The sequence below is a fragment of the Heptranchias perlo genome, chromosome 10 (genome assembly GCF_035084215.1).
Source record: "Heptranchias perlo isolate sHepPer1 chromosome 10, sHepPer1.hap1, whole genome shotgun sequence".
In the NCBI taxonomy this organism is placed as follows: Eukaryota; Metazoa; Chordata; class Chondrichthyes; order Hexanchiformes; family Hexanchidae; genus Heptranchias; species Heptranchias perlo.
In genome coordinates, this window is record NC_090334.1 from 77,098,352 (window position 1) to 77,112,178 (window position 13,827).

The window sequence follows — 13,827 nt, forward strand, 5'->3', positions numbered from 1 at the left end:
ACTCCCTTCACCATCGGCGCACAGTGGCTGCAGTGTGTACCATCCACAGGATGCACTGCAGCAACTCGCCAAGGCTTCTTCGACAGCACCTCCCAAACCCGCGACCTCTACCACCTAGAAGGACAAGAGCAGCAGGTACATGGGAACAACACCACCTGCACGTTCCCCTCCAAGTCACACACCATCCCGACTTGGAAATATATCGCCGTTCCTTCATCGTCGCTGGGTCAAAATCCTGGAACTCCCTTCCTAACAGCACTGTCGGAGAACCTTCACCAAACGGACTGCAGCGGTTCAAGAAGATGGCTCACCACCACCTTCTCAAGGGCAATTAGGGATGGGCAATAAATGCTGGCCTCGCCAGCGACACCCACATCCCATGAACGAATTTTTAAAAATGCAAAGTGATGCATTTCAGTATGAAAAATGAGGAGAAGCAATATAAACTAGAGGACACAATTCTAAAAGTGGTGGAGAAACAGAGGGATCTGGGGGTATGTGTGCATAAATCGTTGAAGATGGCAGGGCAGGTTGAGGAAGCGGTTAAAAAAGCATACGGGGTCCTGGGCTTCAGAAATAGAGGCATGGAGTACAAAAGCAAGGAAGTCATGATGAAACTTTATAAAACACTGGTTCGGCCACAACTGGAGTATTGTGTCCAGTTCTGGGCACCGCACTTCAGGAAGGCCTTAGAGAGGGTGCAGAGTAGATTTACTAGAATGGTTCCAGGGATGAGGGACTTCAGTTACATGGATTGACTGGAGAAGCTGGGATTGTTCTTCTTGGAACAGAGACGGTTGAGAGGAGATTTGATAGAGGTATTCAAAATCATGAAGGATCTAGACAGAGTGGATAGAGACAAACTATTGGCAGAAGGGTCAAGAACCAGAGGGCATAGATTTAAGTTGATTGGCAAAAGAACCAAAGGTGATATGAAGAAAAACCTTTTTACACAGCGAGTGGTTAGGATCTGGATTGCACTGCCTGAGGGGGTGGTGGAGGCAGATCCAATCATGGCCTTCAAAAGGGAACTGGTTAAGTACTTGAAACGAAAAAATGTGTAAGGCTACGGGGATAGGGCGGGTGAGTGGGACTAGCTGGATTGCTCTTACATAGAGCCGGCGCGGACTCAATGGGCCAAATGGCCTCCTTCTGTGCTGTAAACTTCTACGATTCTATGAATCCCTGGGGAATGAGTTGGGTGGCATACTAGCTGGGACGGTGGACTGAGGATTGCTGCTCCAGGAGAGCCAGCAATGGGCACTGAGGTGGACACAGTGGGTCAAGTAGAAGACGACCCTGGCCTCATCGAGAAGAGACTCAAGCCTGGCATGGCAGCACAAGAAAAGGTTGTTTGGGAAGCAGGATTGGATGGAGTGGGACCCAAGGATGACATACGGGGGAAGAGTAAAGACATTACCAGGAGTTAGAGGCAGGAGACGAAGAGATGAGGGGACAGGGCCAAGGGAAGGCCAGCAAGGGGGAGACTCAGTTCCCAGTAGCAACCAACATACAGATGTGGATGGACACAGAGAAAAACCTTAGAAACAGACATCAGAAAGTCAAAATACGGCTCCAGAGGGAAAGCAATGGAATACAGATGGGAGAACCCTGGAGGATAATCCCAGGAACAGCTATCATCTGCAGTTTCTCCATCTCCTGCCTCTAACTCCTTGCACTGAAAGGGTGGTGGAACCAGATTCAATGATAACTTTCAGAAGGGAATCGGATAAATACTTGAAGGGGAGGAAATGTGCAGGGATATGGGGAGTGGGACTATTTGGATAGCTCTTTCAAAGAGCCGACACAGGTACGACAGGCGACTCTATGAGTGCTTAATTGACTGTGAAATTGCTTTGCAGAATTCACCAAGTGTTGGATTGTTCACCCACGGATAGGTCGCAGATCAGCCATGATTTTATTGAATGGCAGAGCAGGCTCGATGGGCCGTGTGACCTTCTCCTGCTCCTATTTCTTATGCCCTAAGGTGAATGGCACTGTTATAAACGCAAGTTCTTTCTTTAGCACAGCAGCTTTACCTCAGCATTAAATAAAAGCCACGTGACACAGGATGAAATGGAATCTGACTGACTCATATTCTGATCAATATTGAAGCAGTAGCGTTCGATACAATGAGGGGCAGCGGGGAGGCGGTGGTGAGTCGAGGGAAGTGGCGGGGGGGGGGGTGGTGGGGAAGGTGGAAGGGGGGGGGGGGGAATAACGAAAATAAACCCTCCTGACCTGGCCAAAGCCTTCACAGTAACAACAGATGGCAGTGGAAATCTGCAGGTTGCTATATTTAAAAAAGGATTTGCGGGTGAAGGGTGGTTTATTTACCCTGGCACGTACTGGGCTCAACTCACTTTCCAGCAGCATCCAAGAAGCTCTTAACTTGACCCGTGTTTAAACAGACAGTCAGACAGCGCTTTGAAACTGTCACGCGGGGGCTGAACTTTGAAATCAGATATCCCTGATCCCGGTGATTAGAATAATCGCGCGTACTGTTCCCTCTTTGTACTGGATTCCCGGGATGAGAGGGTCGTCCTATGAGGAGAGGTTGAGTGGATTGGGCCTATACTCTCTGGGGTTTAGAAGAATGAGAGGTGATCTCGTTGAAACATGTAAGATTCTGTGGGGGCTTGACAGGGTAGATGCTGAGAGGCTGTTTCCCCCGGCTGGAGATTCTAGAACCAGGGGGCATAGTCTCAGGATAAGGGGTCGGACATTTAGGACTGAGATGAGGAGGGATTTCTTCACTCAGAGGGTTGTGAATCTTTGGAATTCTCTATCCCAGAGGGCTGTGGATGCCGAGTTATTCAATTGAGATTGAGATCGATAGATTTTTGGACTCAAGGGGAATCAAGGGATATGGGGATTGGACGGGAAAGTGGAATTGAGGTCGAAGGTCAGGCATGATCCTATTGAATGGCGGAGCAGGCTCGAGGGGCCATATGGCCTACTCCTGCTCCTATTTCTTATGTTTCTTATGTTCTTATGTGTGCCTGAGAAATATTGTCGGTCTACTCATTGTAAACAAGAATCAGACTTTGTTTATATCAACGAGCAAATCCCTCCCCGGCCCCCCGCCCCATGCAGCTGCTCACAACAAGTCCGAGGACAATATGGACATTATACTACGGGGGCAGAAAATCTGTGGCCCCTTCAGGTGCAGTGTCACTGCGGCTCTGGTGAAACCTGGAGCATCTACCTGACCAACAGTGCAAGTGGGGCTCACCTTGGGACCAGGCCTGGATCATGGCCTAGACCTTCGAACAAATGGACTGTAATTTATTTTTTTAGAATATTTAAACGCGGTCCCCTTATAAAAGGACTTGCTGTCGAGGTGGGGGTGGGGGGGCATGGTAGAATTCTTTCTGTGGGGGTGCGAAGGGGACCTTTCGGTTGAGATGTTAAACCGCGGCCCCGCCTGCCCTCTCAGGTGGACATAAAAGACCCCATGGCCTTCTTCTCTTCTTTGGCAGTCCCTCAGGGTCGAGGATGACTTGCTTCCACTCCGGGAGGGTGGGTTCTGCGGTTGCTGATTAGTCCAATCCTGGAGCCGCAGACTCTGCCACAGGTGGGGCAGGTAATGTTTAATAAGGCGGGTGGGTGAGACGCTCTGGATTCTGCGCGCTGTTTCCGCTGCTTACGCCTTGGCCTCCGCGTGCTGCACTCGGTGACGCTCGTGGTGATTGGCGCCTTCGCGGATGCTTCTTCTCCAGTTTGGGCGTTCTCGGGCAAGCGATTCCCACGTGTCGGTGGGGATGTTGCATTTTTTAAGGGAGGCTTTGAGAGTGTCTTCATAGCGTTTCCTCTGCCCTCCTAGTGATCGCCTGCCATTGCGGAGCTCGGAGTAGAGCACTTGTTTCGGGAATCTTGTGTCGGGCATGCGGACAATGTGGCCCGCCCATCGCGGCTGGTTGAGCGTGACCAGTGCCTCGATACTGGGGATATTAGCCTGGGAGAGAACGCTCACGTTGGTGCGCCTATCCTGCCAGTGGATTTTGCAGGATTTTGCGGAGGCAACGTTGATGATATCTCTCCAGGGATTTGAGGTGTCTGCTGTACATTGTCCATGTTTCTGATGCGTACAGGAGGGCGGGGACCACGGCTGCTCTGCAGACCACGAGCTTGGTGCTGGATTTGAGGTCTCTGTCTTCGAACACTCTGTTCCTCAGGCGTCCGAAGGCTACACTGGCGCATTGGAGTCGATGTTGAATTTCATCGTCGATGTCTGCTCACGATGAGAGGAGGCTCCCGAGGAATGGGAAATGATCCACACTGTCCAGAGGCTCACCCTGGATCTTGGTGGTCGGGCGACGGTGTTGTGTGGCAGGAGCGGGCTGGTAGAGGATCTTTGTTTTCCGGATGTTTAGCCCGAGGCCCATTCTCTCATACGCCTCGGTGAATGCGTCGATGATGGTTTGTAGCTCGGCCTCTGAGTGTGCGCACACGCTGGCATCATCTGCGTACTGCAGCTCGATGACAGAGGTTGGGGTGGTCTTGGTTCTGGCCTGGAGGCGTCGAAGGTTGAACAGTTTCCCACCTGTCCTGTAGTCCGGACAATGTGGCCTGCCCATCACAGCTGGTTGAGCGTGACCAGTGCCTCGATACTGGGGATATTAGCCTGGGAGAGAATGCTCACGTCTCATCTGAATGACCGAACCTCCGACAGTGCAGCACTCCCTCAGTACTGCACTGGGAGTACCAGCCTGGATTTTGTGCTCAAGTCTCTGGAGTTGAACGTGAACCCCACGACCTTCTGACTCAGAGGCGAGAGTGCTACACACTGAGCCACGGCTCGTGACACTGGCCGTCTTAAGATGGACTTTCTGCTGTCACAAAGGTCCCAGATCTGTTTGTACGTAAAATGTGTTCACAAAAGGGTCTCAAGTTTTGAAAAGTGGCAGAATAGAGAGATGCTTAAATCCTGTTGTTTTTAACAGTTACCTGCACAAGAATAAGCTCTTGTTATCCTTCAGTGAAGATGTCTTCGCAGGAGTCCTGAGTGGGCCCACTCTGCTGTAAGTAGTTTCCAGTCACTGCTTCCACGAAAACCTATTAAAAGCGATGACGTTTGTGTGTGTTTTCAGATTGATTTAGTCTTGGGACAGTTTCTCGAAGACAAAAGCCGAATTTATAATGTACGAACAACCAGTGCAAATAGTGGACCAAATGTCTCCAGTTTTAGCGCTTAGGTTTTCAAACTAGTCGGGGGGGGTGGGGGGTTCTGCGAGGGGAATCCAGGGGGTCCACGGGATGGTCGGATATCTGTGTTTATTGGTTTACCAGCAGATTATTTCTCTTACTCTTTCAATTAAAAACTTTTCTGCGTTGATAACGCCATTTTTTTGCTTGGGTAGCTGACACTGCCTTTCGTTGCTATGGGAATGAAAATGGGGAGAGGTGTATAACGGGGCAGCTGAATGGGCATCGCCTGTTTTACACTGTCGCCCCAAGTCATTATGACCCCCAATAAGTCTGTGAAACTGGCGTGGTGTCAATTTCAGGGAGTAAAGGCAATGGTTTTCATAGAGAAAGGTTACAGCACGGAAGGAGGCCATTTGGCCCATCGAGTCCGTGTCAGCTCTATGCAAGAGCAATCCAGCCAGTCCCACTCCCCTGCCCTTTCCCCGTAGCCCTGCAAATTTTTTCGTTTCAAGTACTTGATTGAATCTGCCTCCACCACCCCCTCAGGCAGTGCATTCCAGATCCTAACCACTCGCTGTTTAAAAAAGTTTTTCCTTGTATCACCCTTGGTGGTTTTGTCAATCACCTTAAATCTATGTCCTCTGTTTCTTGATCCTTCCGCCAATGGGAACAGATTCTCTCCCATCTACTCTGTCTAGACCCTCAGGGGGCTTGAGAAACGATAGTAGGAGGCGGAGGTGGAAATTTGGACGGCACCTTGTTAGGCTGGGTTTCTGCCCCGTTAGAGATGTCCTGGGGTTCGCCAGGGGAAGGGGCGGAGGGGGTGGGTAGCATGGGCAGTACCAGCATCCACCCGCTTTGCAACTGACATCACAGACGGAGGCGGGACTGGCGGGATGACATCACCCGCTGGAATTCCCACCAGCCCCGCACCCCCCCCCCCCCCCCCCCCAAGACGTACCGCAATGAAGCAGCCGGGCATTCCCTTCGGAGAGGCGGGACTCGACACCGTCACTGGATGCTTAAAGGGAGGCCATTGTAGAAAAGGGGCCAAACTCTCTTTCCTTCAACCTGAACCTGTCGGCACTGCTCCCCAGTGACTTGCCATTGCTGCAATTTCCCATGTTTCCCTCCTCCGCAAGTCCCGTCCCCCCCAGTCCATTCCCCCCCCCCCCCCCCCCGCCTCCTCAGTTGTGCCTCAGATGGCGTGAGCAACTTTACATAAGTTCCCTTGACCCCGGGGATATTTACATAAATAGGATGGAGCCAGCAGACACAAGTCCCGCCATTGCCATGGTCATGGCGACAGGCCAAGGTCGTAGATTTTTAGGGCCTCTTCTCTGCCGACTGGGATCGATACCTAACTCCCTTATCAAACAGTGTGATTTAATTTTGAGAGTGCCCACTGAATATAGCTGAGTGAGGATTACCATCGTAGCACAGTGTGGATATTGGTCTCTTTCTTCTCTCCTACCCTTCCCCACCTTCCAGTGATGTGTCCCAGACCAGTGTACACTCCCTTCCCAGCAAAGGACTGGAACCGCTGAAGGAATTAATGGCAAAGAACACATGGACGTTGAAGAAGCTTCCTCCTCTGAAGACCTTCCTTCATCTGACGAGAGCTGACCTCACCTACCCAAGCCACTGCTGCGCTTTTAAGAACTGGAAGAAAAACAAAGGGTGAGTCACTGCCCATGAAGAAAGTCCCTCTCCTCGGGACCATGGGTTATCAGAACCGAAATTCACCAGTGATGTATTTTATTATTTTTTTCAATGCAGTTGCCAAGTAAATATTTTGTAGTGAGGAGGCCAAATGTCCTTAGGGGGTGAGGGGCGAACAGATGAGACAGATTGTTGGCATTTTTTTTTATTCGTTCATGGGATGTGGGCGTCACTGGCGAGGCCGGCATTTATTGCCCATCCCTAATTGCCCTTGAGAAGGTGGTGGTGAGCCGCCTTCTTGAACCGCTGCAGACCGTGTTCTCCCACAGTGCTGTTAGGTACGGAGTTCCAGGATTTTGACCCAGCGACGATGAAGGAACGGCGATATATTTCCCTCAGCCTTAAGATGGTAATGCTCCATAAAACGACCAAATGTTCTCCAAGAGCTCAGTGCGTAAATGTAGTGTCTGATCTGGCACGGAGCCACACACCACCACCACCACCACAACAATGTATATTTATATAGTGCCTTTAACATAGTAAAAACGTCCCAAGGCTTCACAGGTGTGTTATCAAACAAAATTTGACAACGAGCCACATAAAGAGATATTAGGACAGGTGACCAAAAGCTTTAAGGAGGAGAAAGAGAGAGACAGAGAGGTTTAGGGAGGGAATTCCAGAGCTTAGGGCCTAGGCAGCTGACAGAGCCGCCAATGGTGGAGCGATATGCAAGAGGCCAGAATTGGAGGAGCGCAGAGAACTAGAAGGGTTGTCGGGCTGGAGGAGGTTACAGAGATAGGGAGGGTCGAGGCCACGGAGGGACTTGAAAACAAGGATGAGAATTTTAAAATCGAGGCCTATAAAATAAAAGCCTATAGTTTGCAGGCAGAAGGGGAGACTGAGGAAAGTAAGGAGGGAGTTCCAGTTTTGAGATGTTAAGTAAGGAAGAGTTACAATAGGAGACTAGTGTGCTGAGTCCTGAATTCAGCACAGTGGAGATGAAGTGCTCATCTGCTTTATCTCATAGAATTAGTATCATATTATCCCCAATGTTTTATTTTGTAAGATTTAACCTGTATCTTCTTGGTTTTCAGTTTGCCCTACAGGCTTTTAGAGTTACTGATGTGCAACCAGAGCATTGGTCACGGTCTCAGGCAGAGGAGATCCTTTAATTTATACAATGGGCCTTTTTACCATGACTACACTGAGGATAACACTGCAGGTCACACCTCTGACCAAGGCTCAAAGCGCAGAGATTTCCATAGCAACTCCCACTATTACGTGTTCTTCGAAGAACAAGGAGATGGAGATGTTGGGTTTGGCCAAGAGCTGAAGAACCCTCAGGAAGACCACGTGCGAGCTTTTGACAATCATTATGATTACATGGTGTGTGGAGGCAACGAGGAGATTGTATGCAAACCGGAGCCTGATGAGTTCAACCCTTGCGAGGACATTATGGGTTACGACTCTTTGAGAATTATCGTGTGGTTCGTTAATCTGTTGGCTATTTTGGGCAACATTTTTGTGCTCCTGATTCTACTGACCAGTCACTATAAGCTCACGGTCCCTCGTTTTCTGATGTGCAACTTGGCCATTGCGGACTTCTGCATGGGTATTTACCTACTGCTGATTGCCTCGGTTGACCTCTACACCAGAACAGAGTATTACAATTATGCCATAGACTGGCAGACAGGCCCAGGGTGTAACACCGCCGGATTCTTCACCGTCTTTGCCAGCGAGTTCTCGGTCTACACTCTTACCGTCATCACGCTGGAACGCTGGTACGCCATCAACTTCGCCATGCGTCTGGACAGGAAGATCCGGCTCCGACACGCCGCCATGGTCATGGCCGGAGGCTGGGTACTCTGCTTCATCTTGGCGCTCCTGCCCATCGTAGGAGTGAGCAGCTATATTAAGGTTAGCATCTGCCTACCAATGGACAGCGAGACCCAGCTGGCTCAAACCTACATCGTTTTGGTTCTGTTGGTCAATGTCTTGGCGTTTGTCATAATCTGCGCCTGTTATGTCAAGATTTACATCACCGTAAAGAACCCGCATTACAAGTCCGGCAGCAAAGACACCAAAATTGCCAAAAGGATGGCCGTGCTGATCTTCACCGACTTCACCTGCATGGCCCCCATCTCTTTCTACGCACTGTCCGCCATCTTAAACAAGCCTCTGATAACCGTGACCAACTCCAAGATACTGCTGGTCCTCTTTTACCCGCTCAACTCCTGCGCCAACCCGTTCCTCTACGTCATCTTCACCAAGGCCTTCCGCCGGGACGTCTTCGTCTTGCTGAGCAGGTTCGGCCTCTGCCAGCACCGGGCCCAGCTGTACAGGGGGCAGACGGTCTCCGGCAAACACAGCAGCGGTTCCTCTGGGCACCGGGGCGGCAGAGGGGCAGCGCACCACCTCGTCAATGTTAACGGCTTCTCCTGCGACCCTCACAAACACCACGGTAACTGCCGGCCAACGATGGCAGCTACCGGGGGTTGTAAAGTGAGTGAACTGTAGCCTGGGGCGGGGGGAGCAGGAAAGTATCTTTAGCCTTGTCGGTTAAGTAGTGACCGAAAGGGCTGTAGTAGTTAGCAATAAGAAAATTATATATATTTGTATTATTACCAAATGGTTCATGTGTCCCAATATGGTGTTCGGTTCAACTTTTGACCATTGAAATGGCCCCATTAACGGTAGCTGTGGGAGGGGTGTGCCTACTTGCAACTCCCAGGCTACGTGGGCTCACAGCACAAAGCTGCTTCTAATTAGAATCATACCGCACAGAAGGAGGCCATTCGGCCCATCGTACCAGTGCCGGCTCTTTGAAAGAGCTGTCTGATTGTAGGCCCACTGGGACTAATTGGCACTAAATTACCAGTCTGGCTCAGAGAGGCCACTTAACGGCTGGTGTGAGAAATGGAAAAAATGTTTCCTTCGAGGTCGGGACTGAGGCACGTTGCGTGATGTCAGCAATGAAGCTCCGTACAAAGATCTTCACGGGTTTGTTAGTACAGTCCCCACCAATTAAAGTGTCCCCGTTTAAAACAGCAGCTCACAGCAGCCAGAAAGCACTAACCATAAGCCATTTGCATTAACGTCAATTTCAAAGTTGCCGGCGATAGCGTCTCCGTTTATTTCGGGCAGAAACAGCTGTGCTTACTCACCAGTTCACACCCCGTTTAGGTGCACTGAATGCAAGAACAGACATAAATAAATAAATAGCACCTTGTTAATGTTCAATTATCGTTGTGTACATAAACCCGGCTAATGGTGCGGGGGTTACTGTTTGTACAAGTCACTGGCCGTAGTTTTAATAAAGCTACTTGCATTGCACGCAGTCTTGATCTACGACACTTATACGACATATAGGGCCATCGCGTTATACCGGCCGCCGCGTACACCGGGCAAATCGCGTTGGCGCGAATGGCCCGCTATACAAGCAGCGGGGTCTGTAATATCGCACGCGTGCACTATCACTCCAATTATCGATACAGAGTACAGGGAACGACACTCTAGATAGGGCTGTACTGTAGCTGGCCCGGGGAATGCCATGTGACGACACTGGGAACCCAAAATGGAAGAAAGTCCCAATCCCCAGTGCTAACATCCTTCACGTTGATGAGAATGGGGAAAAAAGCTTTAAGAATTTCCATTTAACACGTTCCCATGGAGTGTGAACATTTATTCACAACCCATGAGAATAGAATAATGAATGTTTGGCATTGAGTTTTAGATGGACTGACCTGCAGTTGATTCGATTCTTTACTGATTGCGTAAGTTATGTGCTATTGTGTATGGTAAATAGAATAGAAATATATGGAAAAATATATAGAGAGGAAAGCTTAATTTCTGCTTAATTTATACCCAGTGTTATGGTATTGTTTGTATATAGCTTGCTGGTTGTCCCTTGTGTTCTGTGTGTTTTAGGTTCTGAGTCAGTTTGTTTCCATGTTAAAATGAAAAGGTTTTCATCAGAATTTTGACACGTCCTCTTCCTTTTGTTAAAAAAGAAAACAGAAATGTGGAGATCACATTCCCCTGAAGGGTCCTTGCGTAGGTGCACCTGGGCAGTGCCAAGCCACACAGACCAGGAAGGTTCCAGTGTGATCCCCGCCCGGTCAGTGCTGAGCAAACTGATCTCTCCTGCCGCAGTGCTGGACGCTACAATTGGCTCCAGTATCCTGATCTAAGGAGGAAGCGGACAATGGCCAGGACTCCTGCTCCTGATCGGTGTTGTGTTCCCCGTTGGAACATACCCCTGTATGGATATGGGCTGAAGGCAGGATCGGGTGATGCCTTACATGGTCAAATGGCACTCATTACCCATGTTGGCCTCATTGTCTAGGCCGACAAGTGAAGACTAGGCACTTGGGCAAGGTACCGGGGGCTGCTGCTGAAGGCATCGCTGAGTACTGATCAAGTTTGGGAACACAACTGGTTCATCATGTCCTTCAGAGAAGGGAGCCTAGCCTGCAAGTACCTCCATAGAATTATAGAATGATACAGCACAGAAGGAGGCCATTCGGCCCGTCGTACCTGCGCCGGCTCTTTAAAAGAGCTATCCAATTAGTCCCACACCCCCTGCCCTTTCCCCATAGCCCTGCAAATTTTCCCCCTTCAAGTATTTATCCAATTCCCAAAGTTATTATTGAATCTGCTTCCACCGCCCTTTCAGGCAGTGCATTCCAGACCATAGCAACTCACTGCGTAAAAATGTTTTTTCAGTCCCACACTACATAGTTGACTTAATGCCTGCTGGAGTGGCCTAGCAAGCCTCTCAGTTGTCAAAACAATCATTTCAAGAAGGCAGCCCTGTTTCAGGGTAACTGGAGATGAGCAATGTAGGCGATCTTGCCGACTCTGCTCACATCCTGAGAGCCTCTCTAGCCTGAGTTGCACAGAGGAACAATTTTTAGCGTCCCAGGCTCAGCCCAGCTAACTCAGCGCAGGGACAGATATCGAACCTGGGCCCCTTCCTGGTATGTAGGTCAGGGCAGCGCACTCGTCCAGGGAGCTCATTTCAAAACTTTTTAAATCTGACTCCTCCTGACTCCTCCAGCCCTCCAACCCTCTGCGATCTCTGCGCTCCTCCAATTCTGGCCTCCTGCCCATCCCCGATTTTTATGGCTCTACCATTGGCGGTCGTGCCTTCAGTTGCCTCGGCCCTAAGCTCTGGAATTCCCTTCCTGAACCTCTCCGCCTCTCCACCTCCCTCTCCTCCTTTAAAACGCTCCTTAAAACCTACCTCTTTGACCGAGCTTTTGGTCACCTGATGTAATATCTCGATATGTGGCTCGATGTCAACTCTTGTCTGATAATCGCTCCTGTGAAGCGCCTTGGGATGTTTTACCACGTTAAAGGTGCTATATAAATGCAAGTTGTTGTTGTGTTGTTGTTGTTGTTGACTGCTGACATTTTTGGAAATGCAAATCAGAAAACTGCTGACAAGAATACCTCATTATAAAAGGTATATTTCGTGGCCAAACATTGGCACCTGGAATGGCATCTCGATGAATTAAAAAAATATATAAGTTTGTGGCTTTGACTTGTATCTTTATTCATACAATCCTCAAGATGGATTGTCGAGATGCTGCTTTGGCTTTGCAGGTTGAAAATGCTAAAATAATTTAGCATAAGAATGCACAGCCTCTATAAACATCTGGACAAACCAGCTGTGCGACATCTGCCAAGCAGAGCGGTTATAGTATGGGCTACATTTGGAGTTGGAAGTTATTGAGGTGTCTGGTTTTTAACAGTGAAAATTTTTTTTAAAGGTCTACAAAGCAAAATAAACTTCCAGCGTTAATGCTCCTAACATGGAGAAACACCTGATGGGAGCATATTGGAAATTAGGCCGTGGAGATCAGTGGAGGAGCCCAGAGATCTCGGAGGGTCGTAGGGCTGGAGGAGGTTACAGAGATAGGGAGGGGGCGAGGCCATGGAGGGATCTGAAAACAAAGGTGAGAATTTTTACCTTTTTGGTAGATCTCGATCTGACCCAACCCACCATCTCACCCGAGGCTGATTCCCCCAAACCAGCGTTCTTTGTGCTCGCAGGCAGTGCTGGTCAGGCTGATTAACGGGTGACAGATCAGGGGCTGTGAACCCAACCAGCGCTCCCTACAAACGCCACACTGCACCGAGAGCGTCCAATCAGGGAATCGGCCTTCCTATCCCACAAATCCACCCAACTGCCTAATGAACCCGTTTACACCATCCACGTAAATGGCCTTCCCCGATCATTTAGTCCACATTTGTATTGGCCTTTGTGTAGAACTAGTGTTTTGGTCTGTTTTACTGATAAAGTAAACTCCTAAAACTCCCTTTTAACTTAGTGTTCCCGGGTATTTGAACCCTTCATCAGGTCTAGGACTGATCTCTGGAATACGCCTCTGGCCACAGCTGTTCATGATGTGGAGATGCCGGTGATGGACTGGGGTGGACAAATGTAAGGAATCTTACAACACCAGGTTATAGTCCAACAGTTTTATTTGAAAATCACAAGCTTTCGGAGGCTTTCTCCTTCATCACCTGACGAAGGAGAAAGCCTCCGAAAGCTTGTGATTTTCAAATAAAACTGTTGGACTATAACCTGGTGTTGTAAGATTCCTTACATTTGCACAGCTGTTCAGTTAGAGCTATTACCATTGAATACTGACCTTTACTTCTTCACATTTAGCCAATTCAGTGACCAATGTACTAAAGTAGGACAGACTTGTATTTATACAGTGACTTACACAACCTCAGGATGTCCCAAAGCGCTTTACAGCCAATGAAATACTTTTGAAGTGTAGTCACTGTTGTAATGGAGGCAAATGCCACAGTCAATTTGCGCACAGTAAGGTCCCACAAACAGCAATGTGATAATGACCAGATAATCTGTTTTAGTGATGCTGGTTATGGGATAAATATTGGCCAGGACACCAGGGAGAACCCCCCTGCACTTCTTTGAAAAAGTGCTGTGGGATCTTTTACATCCACCTGAGAAGGCAGATGGCTCATCCAAAAGACTGC

At 49.2% G+C, this 13,827-nt stretch overlaps 1 protein-coding gene across 1 annotated transcript in view; it reads left to right on the forward strand.

Moving 5' to 3' along the window:
* tshr (thyroid stimulating hormone receptor) overlaps nucleotides 1-10,773 on the forward strand; it is an 89,315-nt gene extending 78,542 nt beyond the window's left edge. The window contains exons 8-11 of the mRNA XM_067992186.1: nucleotides 4,947-5,024; nucleotides 6,643-6,831; nucleotides 7,908-9,315; nucleotides 10,741-10,773. Coding sequence (XP_067848287.1) covers nucleotides 4,947-5,024; nucleotides 6,643-6,831; nucleotides 7,908-9,315; nucleotides 10,741-10,773 — 1,708 coding nt within the window. The remainder of the gene's footprint in view (nucleotides 1-4,946; nucleotides 5,025-6,642; nucleotides 6,832-7,907; nucleotides 9,316-10,740) is intronic.
* Nucleotides 10,774-13,827: the final 3,054 nt, after the last annotated feature.